The 19,682-nt window shown below is 43.5% G+C and overlaps 1 protein-coding gene across 9 annotated transcripts in view; it reads right to left on the minus strand.

Moving 5' to 3' along the window:
• LOC137435484 (uncharacterized) overlaps positions 1-19,682 on the minus strand; it is a 131,240-nt gene that overhangs the window by 57,313 nt on the left and 54,245 nt on the right. Inside the window, exons 9-15 of one of the 9 annotated variants that reach the window (XM_068129304.2) lie at positions 17,872-19,130; positions 14,374-14,498; positions 7,348-7,391; positions 6,897-7,064; positions 6,409-6,507; positions 6,019-6,118; positions 4,796-4,895 (exon numbers count right to left, since the gene is read on the minus strand). In XM_068129304.2, coding sequence (XP_067985405.2) covers positions 4,796-4,895; positions 6,019-6,118; positions 6,409-6,507; positions 6,897-7,064; positions 7,348-7,391; positions 14,374-14,498; positions 17,872-19,130 — 1,895 coding nt within the window. Of the gene's footprint in view, positions 1-4,795; positions 4,896-6,018; positions 6,119-6,408; positions 6,508-6,896; positions 7,065-7,338; positions 7,392-14,373; positions 14,499-17,871; positions 19,131-19,682 lie in introns of all 9 variants that reach the window. The other 8 variants (XM_078784265.1, XM_078784264.1, XM_078784263.1 and 5 more) reach the window with 8 other exon arrangements.

Consider the following 19,682-nt stretch of genomic DNA (forward strand, 5'->3'; position numbering starts at 1 on the left):
TTTCTTTCTTTTCAGCCATTCCTTGGTGTATTTACTGGTATGTTTAGGGTCATTGTCATGTTGCAAGGTCCACCTTCGCTTGAGCGTTAACTTTCCGACAGATGGCCTCACATTATCCTCAAGCACGCTCTGGTACAATGAAGAATTCATAGTGGATTCTATGATGGTGAGCTGCACAGGCCCTGATGCAGCAAAGCTGCCCCAAACCATAATATTTCAACCACCATGCTTTGCAGTTGGTATCAGGTTCTTGTGGTCAAATGCTGTCTTTGGTTTTTGCCAAACATGTCTTCTGGTCCTGTGGCCAAATAGCTCTACCTTTGACTCATCTGTCCAGAGCAAATTGTTCCAGAAGTGCTGGTCTTTGCCTAGGTGTTCATTGGCAAACTTTAGTCTTGCCCTGATGTTCTTTCTGGACAGCAAAGGTTTCCCCCTGGCACACCTCCCATGTAGATCAAATTTGTGCAGCCTCTTTCTAATGGTAGACTCGTGCACTTTGACATCAAAAGTGGCAAGAGCTACCTGTAGGTCCCGTGATGACATTCTGGGGTTCTTCGAGACTTCTTTCAGCATCTTGCGGTCTGCTCTCGGGCTGAACTTGCTGGGGCGGCCTGGCCTGAACAAGTTGGCAGTTGTTTGGAATCTTCTCCACTTGTAGATGATCTTCCGGACAGTCGAATGATTGATTTCAAATTGTTTGGAGATCTTTTTAAATCCCTTCCCAGACTCGTCGGCATCTATAACCTTCTTTCTGAAGGCCTCAGAGAGCTCTTTTGATCTAGGCATGGTGACGCCGCACACTTCAACAACAAAGAGCAAACCAAACTAAATGTCAGGTTTAAATAAGACAGGTTCCTCCAAGATCCTCTCTAACAATGTTCTAATCATTTGCACCTGAGCTGGTGCACCTGATTCTAATTTTAGGTATTTGAAGTAGTGATAAATGTAGGGGTGTACTTACTTTTTCCACATGCAAAATTTGCATTTATGTTTATTTAAATTATACAATGGACTACAAAATGTAAATGTTTCATGATATTTGTTGTATTATATCACCTTTATCTATCAATATTGTTGAAATGAAAATCAAAAAGCTGTATGTTGAAATATGTTGAAAAAGTCAAAACTTTACATGGGGTGTACTTACTTTTTCATGTGACTGTATGTATGTATGTATGTGTGTGTGTACATATATATATATATATATATATATATATATACATATATAATCGGGAGATTGAATAAGACGCGGACGTAGCTTCAGGGCTTCGATCTTTAATTCGACAAGCTTTCGACCAACAAAGGTCTTCTTCTGAGTCTACAAAAACAGCAGGCATGTATATCAGTCAAGTATGTGTAGTGATATGTGTGTAAGATGTGTGGTATGTGTAGAAAATGCATACAGAAGGAAGAGCCACGCCAAATCTCACTCACCGGCCCCAAGTTCAACGGAAATGAAGCGCAGCTTACAGTTACGGTTTGCGTTACATTTCCGGTGCACGTGCATATACAAATATTGGGATACATACATACATAAACATACAAGCATATATTCATATGCCATTTATATTCATATAATATATTTATATATTTATATAAATGACATACAAAGGTAGAATGAATGAATGGGTGAATGATTTCTACCTTTGTATGTCATTTATATAAATATATAAATATATTATACGAATATAAATGGCATATGAATATATGCTTGTATGTTTATGTATGTATGTATCCCTATATTTGTATATGCACGTGCACCGGAAATGTAACGCAAACCGTAACTGTAAGCTGCGCTTCACTTCCGTTGAACTTGGGGCCGGTGAGTGAGCTTTGGCGTGGCTCTTCCTTCTGTATGCATTTTCTACACATATCACACATCTTACACACATATCACTACACATACTTGACTGATATACATACCTGCTGTTTTTGTAGACTCAGAAGAAGACCTTTGTTGGTCGAAAGCTTGTCGAATTAAAGATCGAAGCCCTGAAGCCACGTCCGCGTCTTATTCAATCTCCCGATTATTTATTCAATGCAAATGAGACGCCCTGCTCGTACTGTGGAGTTTCTACTATTTCTCACAGTTATATATATATATATATATATATATATATATATATATATATATATATATATATATATATATATATATATATATATATATATATATATATATATATATATATATATATATTGTTACGGAACCCAACGTCGGCCTCTGTTCCCCTTACCGAGGGGGGATTAATCCCCTCATCTTTGACTGACCGACGGGGTCCCTGACGCTGCACAGCTACCTCCGGAAAGGCAGGTGCACAGCCCCGTTCGTACCGCGGACAGATGTTAATTGCCGAGCGGTTTTAGCAACCGCGGCACGAACTATTAACAAGGACTAGACCCGATTCTTGAACGTTGCCCAAATCGTGCCACAGGTTTTCAATGGGGAAAAGACAAAGACGAACGGATGTCAAGAAGAAGAAGAAGAACCAAGGTAGGAAATACAAATATGATTTATTTCTACTATTTACAAGACCAAAGAAACCAAGGAGAAGGAAGGATAATAAAATAAAGACAGAAAGAATGGAAGGAGACACAGTGCAAATATTAACTTATCTAAACAGGCTTAACTTATTCCCAGGGACAAGACACACAGAACAAACTCACGTACACAAAAGGATGTTATGGCAGGAATGGGTGGAGCGAAGGGTCCAGGCAGGTGGTCCGGGAGGAAGGTCCGGGGCAGATGGTTCAGGCGTTGAGGTCCACGCTCGCGGTTCACGCTCCAGGCTCGAGGCGAAAACCCGGCAAAAACGGCCTCGCGTCTCACCGGCCGGCAATAGGGCCTAAAGGGTCTCGGCCTATTGCCGCAATACAGGCACCCCCTCACGTCTCTCTCTTTCCTCAATCGTCTCTTCATGCCGCCGTGGGGACGTCGCGTGCTCTCCCAGGACTCATCTGAGGTGGGGGCGTCCCGCCGCGGGTTATATCGGCCACACCCTCTAACCTCCCCGAACGTTCTTCCTCCGCCCTCTCAAGCCAAACCCCTCGTGCTTGGTTGGTTGTAGGGGCTCTCCTGGCCCCACCCTCTGATGACGAGGTGGAGACACGCCTTTCTTTCCCAACTTGACCGCGTGCGTAATGGAGGTTTTGGGGCGATTCGAGCGAGCCCCAGCCAAAGGGCAGCGAACGCTGCCGGCAATTGCGTTTTGGTGGCAGTTGAAAGGGGATTCTACCTTATTTCATTTGGTGCAATGCAGTGTCAACTAGTGGGAACAGAGCCTTAAACTAATACACATAATAAGGAGATAACTACTGAACAGGGAGATCTATGATTTGCTACGTGATTGTATATGGCCTAACTAAGGGACGACCTTTGACCTTTACACACAACATGGAGGGTGATATTTTACAACAATTCATTACACTTACAACAATAATAAAAAAAACACAACACCATTCTCAAATCCACAACAATATATATATATATATATATGACTCCATGGTAAGATCTCCAACCTTTAATTGAACAAACAATGACTCAACGTTTCGATTAACAACATGTGACAAAGCCACACGCCTCCGTTAATCTTCCTCAAGAGTGATAAAATCATCTCAACATCCCCTTATATGCAAAGTGGGCGGGGTATATGCAAAGTGGGGTGGGCAAAGCTGGACAGCCAATTAAACCGTATCACACCGCTCTCGTGAACGGAGACGTTACTGACCAAATTCAAAAATCAACCGCATATTAATGGTTCAAAATAATCCTGTAAGCAATGCTGGATTATAACTTAAGTGTTTAGAAAATCAGGAACAATCATTACATTTAATTAAAAGTTAAACTTGTAAACAATTAAATTGTAAATTAAATTAAAACTGTAAATATATTAAAGCAAAAATTTTTAAGATAAAATAAAATTGCCATAACATCAAGATCATCACATGTGGCCCTATGCGGTAAAGGGGAATGCGGGAGGGGGGCGGTTTTCGGGGGGGATAAAATGGGGGGGGGGAACCAGAGGGGGGGCGGAAGTGGAGGGGGGGTTTGGGAGAGGGGTGGTTTGGAGGGAGGGGGGAAGGGGGAGGGGGCAAATTGTCCGAATAAAAAACTTGTGTGATAACAGGCAACAAATTTCCCCATACAACAGGCTGAGACCGAGAGAACAACCAAAGAGTTTGTGTGTTCTGCCTTTTGTACCGCCCCCCTTCCCCCCCGAAAACATTAATATATATATACCCATATATATGCCCAGGTACAGTAGACGCTATATATATATAAAAGGGGTGTTGCAAAACATTTTACCTTTTTTTCCCCCCGAATGCGTGCACAACCGCAATGGGTTTGGGGGGGGGAGGGGAATGGGGGAAAGGTACACCCGTTATGTAGCACTCGTGATGCGAAACGTTTCAAAAAACAACCGTTGACCACCACCTCACATCATCTCCTTCCAAAACCATTATCTTTTGCACCACTGTTAACCCCCCTCTCTCTCCTTCCATCACTTACGCCCAACTCCTTCGAAATTTTCAGTTTTTTCTTCCTGAGAGTTTGCTTCTGTATCCATCTTATCCACCCCATGTGACTCCCTTACCCCCCCCCCCCCCACCACCCCCTCATTCCTCCACATATCGATTGTTTGTCTCCCTCTATGCTGCCCTTCAACTCTGCTGTGGGTGTTTCACCCCTCTCTCTCTTCTGTACCTTTTGTTCTGTTGCATCCTCATCCCTTCAGTATACTCGCTCTTCCATCAGCCTTGACCTTGTACAGTATACAAAAAAAAAAACACTTACTCCGTTTTTACATTCTTCTTCAGAGCCTTCAGCTTTGATAGAATCCACTATGCTCAGTGGTTTACGAGAAGTGGGAGACCGTGGGCATTGAGTAACCGGCCTAGAGGAAAGAACAATGCAATGGACATCACTGAAGAGTTCAACTCAGTAACAGGTAAAGTCAAAGTATAAAATCAAATAAGGGGTTAGAAAACAGCACTTAAAAAAAAAACAAAAAAAAAAAAACAATTCATTGGCGAGACTTGAATGATGGTGAAGAAAATATGGGACATTTGATACAAGCAGAGAGGTGCATCAAACCCCATTTAGGGCAGGTTTGCTACGTATCACTTCCCTGCTTGTGAAGGGGATTCTCTGACAGACTGACAGAGTCAACCCACCCAGAATTTCTCTGCCTCCCCCTCCTTCACTCTCTCTCTCCCTCGCTCGCTCGCTCGCTCCCCCTCTTTCACTTTCTGTGTCTCCCTCCCCCTCCTTCACTCTCCTTCACTCTCCTTCACTCTCTGTCTGTCTCCCTCCTTCTCCTCTCTCTGTCTCCCTCCCCCGTTTTCTCTCTCTCTGTCTGTCTCCCTCCCCCGTTCTCTCTCTCTCTCTCTGTCTCCCTCCCCCGTTCTCTCTCTCTCTCTCTGTCCGTCTCCCTTCCCCGCTCTCTTTCTGTCCGTCTCCCTCCCTTGTTGTCTCTCGCTATATCCCTCCCTTGTTGTCTCTCGCTATCTCCCTCCCTTGTTGTCTCTCGCTATCTCCCTCCCTTGTTGTCGCTCGCTATCTCCCTCCCTTATCTCTCGCTCTCCTCTATTAAGCTCATCTTCACCACCATCATTTACCCTATCTCACCCAACCCTCTTACTTTCATGTTACTTTATTTCCTCACCTTCTCTCTTACTGTTAATTTATTCCTTTGCTTGTGTCCAACTGGTAGCCCCACTGCCCCCAACATTCAATTTCTAACGCTCAGTTCCATTGCTCTTCTGAGAACCTGAAATCACGTGAATTTTTTTTTAACTCTGCAAAGACAGCTGGCAGTGTGCTGTTGGTGTACATAGCAAACCACAAACCTGGTTTTTATGGTGAAAGGTACAGGGTTGAGTGGTGTGTGCGCCCAACCACCAAGGCTGAACAATTTTTTCAAGAACAGGATCCTTCAAAAAGGTGTTATCAAGCAACACCTGCAACAATTCATATTTATTTGAAAATGATGGCAAATCCAAAAGATTACCACTTACTCATTTTCTTGGTCCTTATCCACAAACACAGCAAAGGGAGGTGCCATCACTGGGAGACGTGGTGGACAAAATGACCCACTATTCTGTACAGGAGCATCTGCTGTACACACAGTATGCAAAGCAACAATGTTGGAATCGGCCTTAGTTGGCCCGAATTACAAAACCCAGAAACACATGCGGTACCCTAGAAACAAATGTCAGTAACATTTTAATAGGAGCGATTTCTGCAAACAAACAAACAATACGTTCACCTTGTCACAAGAAATTGTAATCCAATTTCAATGAAACCACATTTCTCCCGCTAGCAGGAGCAAGAGGGAATGCAAAACACGCAAACAATAAACAAATTTTAAAGCTTTCATATGAAATGCATGCAAAGGCTACACTCACTCCCACCAGATTGCTTCTGGAACATCCTCTCAAAATCCTTCTCTCCCTCCTCTTCCTCATCCCTCAATGGTGGTACGCCAAACATATGCATAACATCCTCTGCAAAACAAAGTCGATCTACTTTGGTCCAAGTTACAAGTAATGCGCAATGCTATCCAATGTGAAAGGCCAACTTCGACTTGGGAACCTAATGACATTCCTCCAAGAATAAAGAATGCCTATATTCCCAACATGGGCAGAGTTCCCTTTTACACTTCACATTCTATGTAAACCTTTTAAACGTTACAAATCTTCAAATAATTGTTGGGATTGTCGCAGGCAAAGCAATTACATCCATTCCTTGGTTTTGGGGAAAACAAATAAGACCTTAGCTGCAAGGCTTGTGAAGAAAAACCATCCACACAAATCCAAAACTCGCATTTTGAGAAAACAGGAGTCTTTCACACTCTACTCAGTACAACCATTGGAGAAACTAGGCCAGGACATACGTATGGCCTCCCTTGTGTGCTGTGTGGGAGACTGAGGCCATGTCGCAGTCAACTGAGATTGGTTGAGGTTTGACGGCTTGTCAGTGGGGCAGGAAACTTGTGAAACAGTGTCAGTCTCATGTTTTTTGGGCACAGCTCCAAGAGCAGAAGCAAACTTAGCAGCTTCACCTGTCGGCACATCCACGGGAAAGCGGGATGAAAATGGAAAATTATTTGCAGTTTGAGAATTGGACAGCAGACAAATTACATAACACGTTATTTTTCAAGAATGGGACATTAGCCACAAGTGCAAGCATGAAAATCCAGCCAATCATGTCAACGGGCAAGCCATTCAGAATCAGTAAACACATCTGGAGGGAGGGGTGGAGAGGGATGGGTGGGGTGGGGGGGAGGGGGGGGGGAAGGGGAAGGGAAGAGCTGACTTTTTTTTTTTAAGTCTTACCTTGCTCACCATATTTCTGTGTCAAATTAAAAAGGCACTTCTCAGTCACAGATCTAGAAATAAAAAAAATAAAAAGGAATTTATTTCCACAAATGTTTGCTTGATTCACTAAAATGTGATAATTAAACTGAAGAAATCACACACACCAATATTGGACAATAAAAAAGCGTTGCATGCCATCAAATTGCAATTATGCAACTGTGAGTAACCACCACAAATAAAGGATAGAAAGCATCTCAAAATGCAAAGCCCATCCACATCCACTTTATACTCAAACTAAACTGGACAAAAACAGCAGCTAAACAAATATTTTTTGTATTAAACAGAAAACATAAGCTAAACAGAACAGCTAAACAGAAGCTAAACAGAAAAGAGCAAGTTTTATTAAAGTGTTCTCCATATGCTCAAAACACAGGTTTCTTGAAAATTTGATGTCCCTTCTTTTCTCTACTTTGCCACATGGCACATACCCTTATATAAAGGGACCTTTTCTATGCCCCTGGCATTTTACCCGAAACATTTTAAATACAAACAAAATGCATTTGTTCATCGTACAAGACTTTATCCAAGACGACATAAAAGACTTGGAAAAAGTAAGGGGAAAAAAATATTCAACCTCCACACAGGATTCAAACCCACAATCTGCAGCTTGGGAGTCTGGTGCTTTATCCATTAGGCCATTTAGCCGGCATGTTAGAATTTTAAAAACAATTTTTTTTTTAAGGGGTATGAAGTGTGTATATCTGTATATTTATATATATAATACAAGCAAAAGTACCCGGCGTTGCCGGGTAACAATGAATCACTTCCTGACAGGAATATGATGCACACAATCTGTATCCATCATATAGAGGGAATTTTAAAAATGGATGGCAGGTGCAGTGGACTCTGATGCAGTGCAGTGACACCCTATCCCATGGAAGTTACACTCACAAACTGCTTACGAAGTACCAGGCTATGCATCTGCAAGACAATGACATCCTTTTGCTCCTTCAGCTAACAGTTTCGTTCAATTTATATAACAAAAAAAAACCACAACCACAACCACAACCACAACCACACACACCTCGTATAGCGAGATGCTTATATAATCACCGGCACCGATCTCGTATAGTGAGATGCGTTTTGCCTGACAAAGTTAAATAAATAAATAACCTTAACCAAGCTAACAACACCACGTAGGCAAATATTATGTATGTATGTATGTATGTATGTATGTATGTATGTATGTATGTATGTATATATATATATATATATATATATATATATATATATATATATATATATATATATATATATATATATACACACAACAACAACAACATGCATTTTAAAGGCCATTTTCCCTGCTAGAGCGGGGGTTAGCCTTGCGGTCCCCATGACAATCTTCTCCATTTTGCCCTATTTTCTGCATCTCTCCTTGTTAACCCCCTTGCCCGCATTTCTTCTTCCACCATCTTTAGCCAAGTCTTTCTCGGTCTTCCCCGTCCTCTGCTTCCTTCTACATTCATTTCCATCACTCTTCTCAACCAGTCACTTTCATCCTTCCTCAACAAATGACCAAACCATCTCAACCTGTTCCTCTTCACAGCATCAATCACAGGCTCTATTCCCATCATCTTTCGCAATTCATCATTTGTCTTCCTCTCTCTCAACGATACTCCACACATCCACCGAACCATTCGCATTTCCACCCTTTCCAACCTTCGTTGCTGCTCTACGTTCATTACCCATGTCTCGCTCCCATAAATCATAACACTTCTCACACATGCAGCATACACCTTTCCCTTCAGCTTCAACGACACTCCACTCATCATCAGCACGCCACTCAGTTCCCGAAACTTCTTCCATGCACATCTCACTCGAGCAACCGTTGCCGAGTCTGATCCACCTTCTCCATTCAGCATGTCTCCGAGGTAGCAAAATGTTTTCACACCTTCCAGCTTCACGCCGTCTCCAAGATCCAACTCAACATTTCCTCCATCTGCAGCTCCCTCTGTGCACACCTTACATTTGAATGTAGCTGCCACACTGGTTAATGACCCTCTCAGACCACTACATTTTTGATGAACCCACTCAGCGCACATTGTACATTGAATGGAGTTCACTCCGACACCCTTCCTACACACAGCACAGGGCCACTTCCCAGTTCTTTCCACCTCATCACATGCTTTACCACTTGCCATCACCTTCGTCTTTCCGATATTCACCTTCAGACCTTTTGACTCCATACATTCCTTCTACGTGTTCATCTTTTCCTTCAGTCCATCCATACTTTCCTCAATCAACACCAGATCATCTGCATACAACAAATCCCACGGTAAACCCTCCTTTACGTTCTGAGCCAGCACCTCCATCACAGCTACAAATAGTAGTGGACTTAGTACCGACCCCTGATGCACTCCCACCTTCACCTCAAACTCACCACTGTTCCCGTCCTTCGTCCTTACAGCTGTGCGCGCTCTTTTGTACATTGCCATCACGACTCTGATCAACCATTCCTCCACTCCTAACTTCCTCAATGCCCATGTCAATACTTTGCGTGGTACCCTATCGAATGCTTTCTCCAGATCAACAAACCCAAGAAACAACTTCTTCCTCTTCTCCATATACTTCTCCTGCAACCTCCCCTCCTAGACTCCCCCTCGCCCCTCCCCCCCCCACTCCTCCCCTCCAAATCTCCCCCATCTCCCATCCCATTCAAATCCCCCCTCTTGCCCCCTCCCTCCCCCACTCTCATATATATATATATATATATATATATATATATATATATATATATATATATATATATATATATATCTTGGGAGTCTGATGCCTTATGCATTAGGCCATTAAGCCAGCACGTTAGATTTGCGCAATAACATGCTGAAGAGTTATAAAGTATGTATTTTAAAAAATATATTTATATATATTTAATTTTAAAGCAAAAACGATAGCACTTAGGTGGAATTTGTTTTGAAAGCCATTAACTAGACCTATTGGCCGAGGTATATTCCAAGTTTCAGCCAGTTGCAATGTATAGCCCTTGAGATATGAGCGCCAACACATTTTGGGTGGGCAGACGGAGGGACGGACAGACAGACACCAACGTGATTGAGGGTTTTCTAAATACAACTCAAGAATGCATAAATGGACGTTGCTGAAATTTGGAACATATTAGCTCAACGTACATGGCATTAGCTTTTGAAATTTGCAGCCAATTTCGTCCAGTAGAAGCCGAGAAACGTATTTTCAGTCCCCATGTTAAAGCTGCATACAGAGAAACGATCCCTTCTATAAAGGGAGGGGCGCTTTGCGCCTCCCTTTGACATTAGTCAAATTTTAAATTGTGACAATCTGATTTTAAAGAATGGAAGATGGGAGATAGAAGGAAGGAGATTGACATTTCGGGAAGGAAAAAGGGCATGGATGGGACTTGGAAGAGGGGTGTGTGGGTATTCAAAATTCCGCCATTGATGTTCTCATTGTTTTTATTTTGATCTTCCTCTTCGTGGTGTTGTATATTATTCACAATTCAGCATCTAAAAAGGTTGTGATGAATATCCCATTAACCCCCCCCCCCCCCCCCCTCCCCCACTCACTCACTCACTCCTTGCTCCCTGAGTATATAGCTACGACAGTATCAAGACACCGCAGAATTTTTTTTTTCCCGTTGAAAACAACTTTTATTATTTTGATGTATACAACAGAGGCTCGTGCAAGAGCTAACATTAATCACAAAAAGACAAACACACATAAAACACAAGATAAAGATGGGGGGAGAGAGAGAAGCACACAAGCACAACAGTAGAGAACAGGGACATCGGGAGATCTGTGGGAGGTAGAGGGCTTGGGGTGGGAGGTAGAGGGCTTGGGGCGGGGGGAATGGGAAGGGGGGTGGGGGGGGGGGGGGAGAGGTATAAAACACATGGACATTGCTCGGACATCCAGGAAAGAAGTCGGAATTTCAAAAAAGTGGATCTGGGGTGAATTAACGGGGGTAGAAAAGATCAATGGGGGAAGACAAGAGATGGTGGTGAACAGCTGTTTTAAAGACCTGGAGGGAGGAGTGGGATTGAATAGAGTGAGGGAGTTTGTTCCAGAGGCGGGAGAAAAGAGGAATGAAAGAGTGAGGTGAATAGAGAGTCTTGATTTTGGCAGTTTAACCATAAGAGGGTTGCAGGCAGCTCTTGTGTGACCTGCAGGAATATTTGGGGGACAGAGCACAGACAGAGCTGGGGGAGCTAGGCCGGAGAGGAGTCGGTGGAAGACAAAGACCACCAACCTGCCTGCAGTGAGTGAGTGAAAGGCCCTCGGAGTTAGCTTCATCGCAGGAGATTCCAATGATTCTGAAAGCTTCGGTTTCGACAGCGTGAAGCTGAGCTAGGTGTGAGGAAGGAGCACCAACCTAGAAGGGAGAACAGTATTCCATTGAGCTGCGGATGAAAGCCTTGTATGTGGTGAGGAGGTCAGGTGTGCCAAGGAAGGACTTCGCATGATGGATGATGCCCTGTCGGCGACTGGTTTTGGAGGCCAGCTTGGAAATGTGGTTTTCCCAGGAAAGATCATGGGAGATAGTGAGACCCAAAAGCTTGAGTGACAGAACTTCTTGGAGAGGATTGTTCAGAAAGTAAATGGGAGGGTTTTCCAGACTATCTTTTTGGAGAGACGTAGCGAGTGTGAGATTTGTCAGGATTGAAAGACATGTTCCACTTGTTTGACCAGTCTGTGATTTTGTCCAGGTCTGCAGAGTGAGGAGGCTGCAGACTGCCGATCTGAGGGAGGAGGTATGGAGCGGCAGAGAGTGGAGTCATCAGCAAAGAGATAGAGAGGATTTTCCAGAGAGTTGGAGAGATCATTGATTTAGACCAGAAAAAGTACAGGGCCAAGAACACTGCCTTGGGGAACTCCAGCCTGAACTGGAAGGGGAGATGAGAGAAATCCATTCAGTGCCACATGTTGACTTCGACCAGAGAGGAAGTCCGCAAGCCATTTGTGTGGAGATTTCCATGGATACCGTGGGAGGAGAGTTTGGAGAGCAGGGTGGGGTGCCAGACCGTATCAAAGGCACGAGATATGTCAAGGGAGACAGCTCTGATTTCCTGTTTGGCATTAAGGACCTCCATCCATTGTTGAGACAACAGAAGCAGCATGTCCAGAGTAGAATGACCTGGTCTGAATTCAAATTGATGATCCTCGATCAAACCATTGGAGAAGAGGAAGGATTTGATGTCAGAAGCAATGATCGATTCCATGACCTTGCTGATTATTGGGAGCAAGCTGATTGGTCTGTAGTTGCAAGTATCTGTTTTAGCACCTTTTTGTCTAAAGCAGTAATGGTGGCTGATTTCCAAGCTGATGGCAGATGACCTTGAGCAAAAGAGAGGGTGAAGAGAACAGAGAGAAGGTGAGATAGAGCGGCAGAGCAGGATTTTAGGACTCGTGGGCTGATGCCGTCTGGTCCAGTTGCAGAATCAGAGTCGAGGTTTCACAAAAACTTCTCCACCTTGTCAGGAGAGAAGGACACATAATCCTGGAGCAGCTGGGTTCGACTGGGAAAGGTGGGTACAGAGATAGATGGGTTCGGGACACAAGATTTTGAGGCAAACACAGAGTTGAGAAACAAGTTTTTTTGTTTTTTTTAGCAAATACACAAAGATTGGTATTCCCGAAATACTCGTACACAAAGAAGCGACGGGTCTTATATTCTAATATATGAAAATTGTGAGTGGGTAGAATAATTTGGAATGATTATTTTACAAATCCTCACCAAGTCAATTTGGTTTAGCAAGTCTAATCGTCACTGTAATAAAAGAAAAAATTCACGAAACGGCTATTTCTTCTTAAACGTTTTCAAAAGGATGCTTTCCACCTGGTTTTCCCGACAGCATGCTGCCAAACTCTGGCACACACAAAACATGTTTAGTCTTGCATAGCAACAACATGATTGGTCGAATTAGAGGTCCACAAGACACTCTGTGTCCAATCGGCAAGGCCATAACTTACCGAAAAAACAGTTTTTGATTGTCATGATCACAAAACAAAACAAAGGGCGATGGAGCAAAGATCTAAAAGTCTGCACCCGATGCTGCATCTATCTATAATTCCATTAATCTCTGTGTGTATGTGTGTATGTGTGTATGTGTGTATGTGTGTATGTGTGTATGTGTGTATGTTTGTCTGTGACCGCTGTTTCTCGACAACCACGGGTCCGATATACTTTAAACTTGCCAGGTATATTGCTGGGGACCCGAGGATGTGCCTTTTCAAGGTTTCATATTAATCGGACAAGTACTTACCGAGCTATGGCGATTTAGCCGTTCGCCGTTCGCTTTGGCGTTGCGAATGGACCAAACCATTTCATGTAAATAGAGGGGGGGGTTCTGTGGTCGTTGCGAATGGACCAAACCATTTGATGTAAATAGAGGGGGGGGATTGTCACCGTACTCGCAAGCCGTTCGCCGTTCGCTTTGGCGTTGCGAATGGACCAAACCATTTCATGTAAATAGAGGGGGGGGATATAATTTTAGATATATATATAGTACGGGCATATATATAGTACGGGCATGCCCTAGTACTTTTAATTATTATAAGATATTTCGTATAAATGTCCCATAAAACTGAAAACTCGAGATGTGACAAGAGATATTTTCCTTGTTTATTTTATTTATTTTGCTAGAATGACGAATGGGTTTCATGGCAGGCTGACTGCACACATAGCCAAAATACTCACACAACTCGGGCTTTAAAAATCAGTGCCTGGTAAGACGCCAATAATTCATCAAAAGGAACACAAAAAGAGGTCAAAGAGGTCGAAAAGTGAAGAATTGCAAAACAAGTCGATATCGCATTTATACATACATGTTCATTCATATTCATGTTCATTTAAACATACATACATATTCGCAGACGATAAATGTCGATTTGCATTTAAGCAATTTAACCCTGCCCACACACCCAACCCTTCCTATTTCTGAAAGTATCAGAACTACCGTGTTGAAATTATGAGAGAAGAGTGAGAACTCTGTAAAGGGCAGAGCACAAGTTACTTACGTGCGGCCTGCTTGGTATGTGGGAGCAATTTCTGTGAAGGGCAATGTTTCAAGCTCTGTTGGATACGGTTTATCCACATGCAGGGCAATAGATGGAACCACAGAGGATCTTTCAGCAGGCAACGTCTGAACCAAAACAGAGATGAAAATTTTTTAAAAGTTTAATAACAAAACAAGCAAACTCAGTCATTAATAAATATATACAGGGCCCCCAAAAATGAATACATCAAAACAAACGTGGAATAATTTTAGTTGTTATTCGAGATAATGACAGAATTTTGATGTGAATACATGCATTAGACTTGTAAGTTTTAGTTTTTTTGTGAATGTTGATTGTTATTTTCTGTTTCAGAAGAAACCTAATCTTTCAGAAGACACTCCATACGAAGATGGGTGGATCAGTTTGAGACTACAAAATCTGTCCCGAAGGTGAAATCTACTGGAAGGCAAAGAAAATCAAATGAAAGGGTGGATGCTGTTATGGAGGCATTTACCAGCAGGCCTAAAAAGTCAATTATGAGAGCATCGCTCGAGTTAAACATTCAAAAAAGTTCTGTTCATGGTATCCTTCATAAAGAATTGAGGTTTCAATGTTGTAAAAGGCAAACGGTTCATAAACTTTTGGAAGAGGATTATGAAATGAGAGGACATGTTCATCAATGATTGATTGAACGGATAGAATCAGACAAACATTTTTTAATCAAACCTCGTTTTTTAGTAATGACGCTACATTTCACATGTCAGGCAAAGTTAATCCTCACAATGTTAGGATATGGGGAGAATTGTCCGCATGAATTGTATGTATAAATACCAAAGGGATTCGCTGAAAGTGAACGTTTAGTTTGCCATGTCACGTACTCATATATATGGACCCTATTTATTTGATAAACGCAGAGACTGTCACCAGCATTTTGTACCTCAACATGCTACAAGAGTTCTTTATTCCACAACTCAAAGAAAATCCCAACTTATTACAAAGAGGACATGTACATAACCTCTCTTTCAACAAGATGGAGCACCGCCTCACTTTGCTCAAATTGTTCAAGTGTTTTTAAATCAAACTCTGCCAGACCGTTGGATTGGTCGTGGAGAACCAATGCAATGGCCTGATCGCTCACCTGACTTTAGATTTTTATTTCTGGGGTTTATTAAAAAGTAAAGTCAGCACCAGCAAACCAAGGGACCTTGAAGAACTTGAACATCACATTGTGGATGCTGTGTCATACATCCCTAAAGGAGTGTCACCCATGTGTGAATGTTTTCTCAGAATTTGAATACCGAATTACAGTGATTATGTCTAGTGAATGATGAGCATGTAGAAGTTTATTAACAATTCGAAAATATCAAAATAATATGGTAAAAATTAAATCAACAATACCACAAGTATTGGAACAGCTCAATGGGAAAAAATCGAAACATGGCTCATTGTAAAGTACTCTCTATAGGGAATAATATGTGTTCATGATGATGTTATAGTGCCCCCATTATGACATCATAATTCGACAAGTACAACGTTTGATCTGATCAGTATGAAAAAAAAAAAATTCTCTGCAAGTGTTAGTCCGATGGACAAGAAATTCTCACCATAGAGCGCCTCCACCAGCAAAATTTTTAAATGATAATTATGACGTCATAAGTCACGTGGTACAGGCGCCATCTTGGAAAAAAATCAAAAAATGTACCTCTAAATCTCCAAAACAGCTTCATGGAGAAAATTCAAACAGTGCGTTGTCAAGTACTCCACATGGGAAATAAGATATGTTAACTAGAACGGCACTCAGTAGAGAGCATACCTCTGCCTGGTTGACCATATCACTCAATGGTGAAAAATCACTGAAAAATTCTAATAGCTGGATCCGGATCCTCACCAAAATTGAATTGATTCTTCTTCGTCACACACGCAACCTGTCCACCAAGTTTCCTCCAAATCCGTCCATAACGTTTTGTGATATCCTGCTCTATGTTGGTTTTAGCCCTATCACTCAATGGTGAAGAATCACTTAAAATTTTCTAGTAGCCGGATCAGAATCCGGATCTTCACCAAAACCTAATCATTTCGTCCTTGTGACATACGCTACATCTCTGCCAAATTTCGTCCGAATCCGCTGACAACTTTTTGAGATATTTTGTTCTCAAACAGACAAACAGACAGGGGTGAAAACATAACCTCCATCCACTTTTGGTGGCGGAGGTAATGATGATATCATGGGTACCTCAATTATGACGTCATCATTCGACAAGTACAACGCTTGATTCGATCAGTATGAATTTTTTTTCTCTGCAGTTCTTGGTCCGATTAACATGAAATTTTCACCATGCGAGCGACTCCTAATGTAGAATATTTTAATGATAATCATGACATCATAGGTCATGTGGTAAAAGCGCCATCGTGGAAAAACTTTGCACCTCTATATCTCTGAAACCATTCCATGGAAAAAATTGACCATGGCTCATTTTCAAGTACTCCCCAGTACAGGGCGAATAAGATATGTTAATGATTATGTCATTGGTGCCTTTGTTGTGCCGTCGTAATTTGGCAAGTATAATGCTTCATCCGATCAGTATGAATTTTTTTTTCTGCAACTGTTGGTTCGATGGACACAAAATTTTCACCATGAGAGCGCCTCCTCCTGTAGAATATTTTAATGATAATTATGACGTCAGAGGTCACGTGGTACAAGCGCCATCTTGGAAAATCCAGAAAAACTTTGCACCTCTATATCTCAAAAAGCACTCCATGCAAAAAAAATTTTTTAACGTGGCTCATTGTAAATAACTCCATATGGGGAATACGTGTTGTTAACGATGACATCATTGGTGCCTTAATTATGACGTCATATTTTACGCTTATTGTGATCATTTATAAATTTATTGAGCGTGATCTATGCAACAATAATATTAGAGAATATACATTTATGTAATCGCTCACGTGGTCTGGCAGCCATATTGGATCAAAGGAAAAAACCCTTCAAAAACAGAAGAGTTGGCTTGCACCAAGTTGACTGTGCAGGGCAAGTATTCTATGAATACCATCTAGTTGACCTTGTGTCTGTCTGCCCAACATAATCATAAATGGTGCCCAGAGGATATTTAACTGGGCTCAGTTTCCCAAACTTCACTCAAGCAACTCAAAGTCTGGATTAAGAAAAAAAACCCACACAGACACCTGAAAGTAAGGAGTCCCCGAGGTTGGTTCCGATACAACAGTCATGGCATGATTCCACTCAAGGGGGGATGAGCAGACAAGATGGCAAACTGACATATTGACCAAATGAAAACAGCTTAGCAAGACTGCAATCATATAAAGAGAATATCAATTTCAAACTCGGCAGTCAACAAAAAAACCTGTACCACAAAACCAACACACCTTTTCACAACTTTGGTCTTGACAATCAAAACATTCATGGCAAGAGGATAATGCAAAGAAAATTGTCACAAATAACACTTGAACAAAGAAAGCAGAAAAAACATTTGAAAATTAAATTACAAGATCAAATACCTCTTCGTGTTGACTTCGCCAGTCCTTCATATTTAGCTCCTCTCGGAGTAGACTCCCCTGCTCCTGCAGGCGCAGCCGCTCGCGCTCCTGCTGCTGCATGCGCAGCCGCTCGCGCTCCTGCTGCTGCATGCGCAGCCGCTCGCGCTCCTGCTCCTGCAAGCGCAGCCGCTCGCGCTCCTGCTCCTGCATGCGCAGCCACTCGCGCTCCTGCATGCGCAGCCGCTCCTGTTCCTGCATGCGCAGCCGCTCCTGTTCCTGCATGCGCAGCCGCTCCTGTTCCTGCATGCGCAGCCGGTCCTGTTCCTGCATGCGCAGCCGCTCCTGTTCCTGCATGCGCAGCCGCTCCTGTTCCTGTTCCTGCATGCGCAGCCGCTCCTGTTCCTGCATGCGCAGCCGCTCCTGTTCCTGCATGCGCAGCCGCTCCTGCTCCTGCATGCGCAGCCGCTCCTGCTCCTGCATGCGCAGCCGCTCCTGCTCCTGCTTGCGCAGCCGCTCCTGCTCCTGCAGCCACTCACGCTTCTCCTCCTGCATCCGTAGCCGCTCGCGCTCCTGCTCCTCCTTTCGCAGCCGCTCCTGTTCCTGCATGCGCAGCCGCTCACGCTCCTGCTCCTCCTTTTGCAGCCGCTCATGCTCCTGCTCCTCCTTTCGCAGCCGCTCGCACTCCTGCTCCTCCTTTCGCAGCCGCTCGCGCTCCTGCTCCTCCTTTCGCAGCCGCTCGCGCTCCTGCTCCTCCTTTCGCAGCCGCTCGCACTCCTGCTCCTCCTTTCGCAGCCGCTCACGCTCCTGCTCCTCCTTTCGCAGCCGCTCGCGCTCCTGCTCCGCCTTTCGCAGCCACTCGCGCTCCTTCTCCTCCTTTCGCAGCCGCTCGCACTCCTGCTCCTCCTTTCGCAGCCACTCGTGCTCCTGCTCCTCCTTTCGCAGCCGCTCGCGCTCCTGCTCCTGCATGTGTTCTTGCTCCTGCATGCGCACCTGCTCACGCAAGTGCAGCAGCTCGCGCTCCTGCTGTTCCTGCAAGCGCAGCAGTTCGCGCCTATGCTCTTGCTCCAGTAGGTGCACACGTTCGTGCTCTTGCTCCCGCTCTTGCTCTATCAGGCACAGACGCTCACGCAGCAGCCGCTCACGCTCCTGCTGGCGCAGGCCCTCGTGCTCCCGCTCTTGATCCTGCAGGGGCAGCCTGTCGCAATCTTCCAATTGTACTGAAAGACTTGCTTCAACATCAGCTTGGCTCTTCAAGTTCTCGCATGGCTTCTTCGAAATGGCTGCCAAAACAAAAACAAGTCGACAGTAATCACACCAAACACAGCCACACATTTTGAAAAATGAAGTCGCTATACAAGGAAAAGCAAGACATATCTTGCTCGATAAGTATTCAAGTAAGAGCGATTCCTCACATGAGAAATTGAACAGTGAGCAGAGAAAAATAAACAAGAAAATATAATTAGTTACTTATGTGGTAATGGATATCCCTCCACCTGCGTTACATTATGTTTGATCTCAACTGCAGGTGCATTAGATATCAACCCGTCACATGAAAAGTTAAGGCTCACATGAGAGAATGCGCGAGAGGGTAGAGAGACAAGTTGAAGAGGGACAATGCAAGATGCTTCCAACTGAAGATATGGTCGGAAAAAGTAATTTTCAAAGGGCACATAACCTTTGTCCTGTTGAACCAAAATTTAAGCAGTTAGTCTTTGTATGACAGCTAAGACTTGTGCCAAGCTTGGTTGAAATCCCTTCAATGGTTTATAGGGCTGACAAGATTGCAGAGGGGTATGCACACTTGCCTCTAAGCTGTCTAGTCTGGGTATGAA

Source organism: Myxine glutinosa, chromosome 9 (assembly GCF_964187855.1).
Source record: "Myxine glutinosa chromosome 9, kmMyxGlut1.1, whole genome shotgun sequence".
Lineage (NCBI taxonomy): Eukaryota > Metazoa > Chordata > Myxini > Myxiniformes > Myxinidae > Myxine > Myxine glutinosa.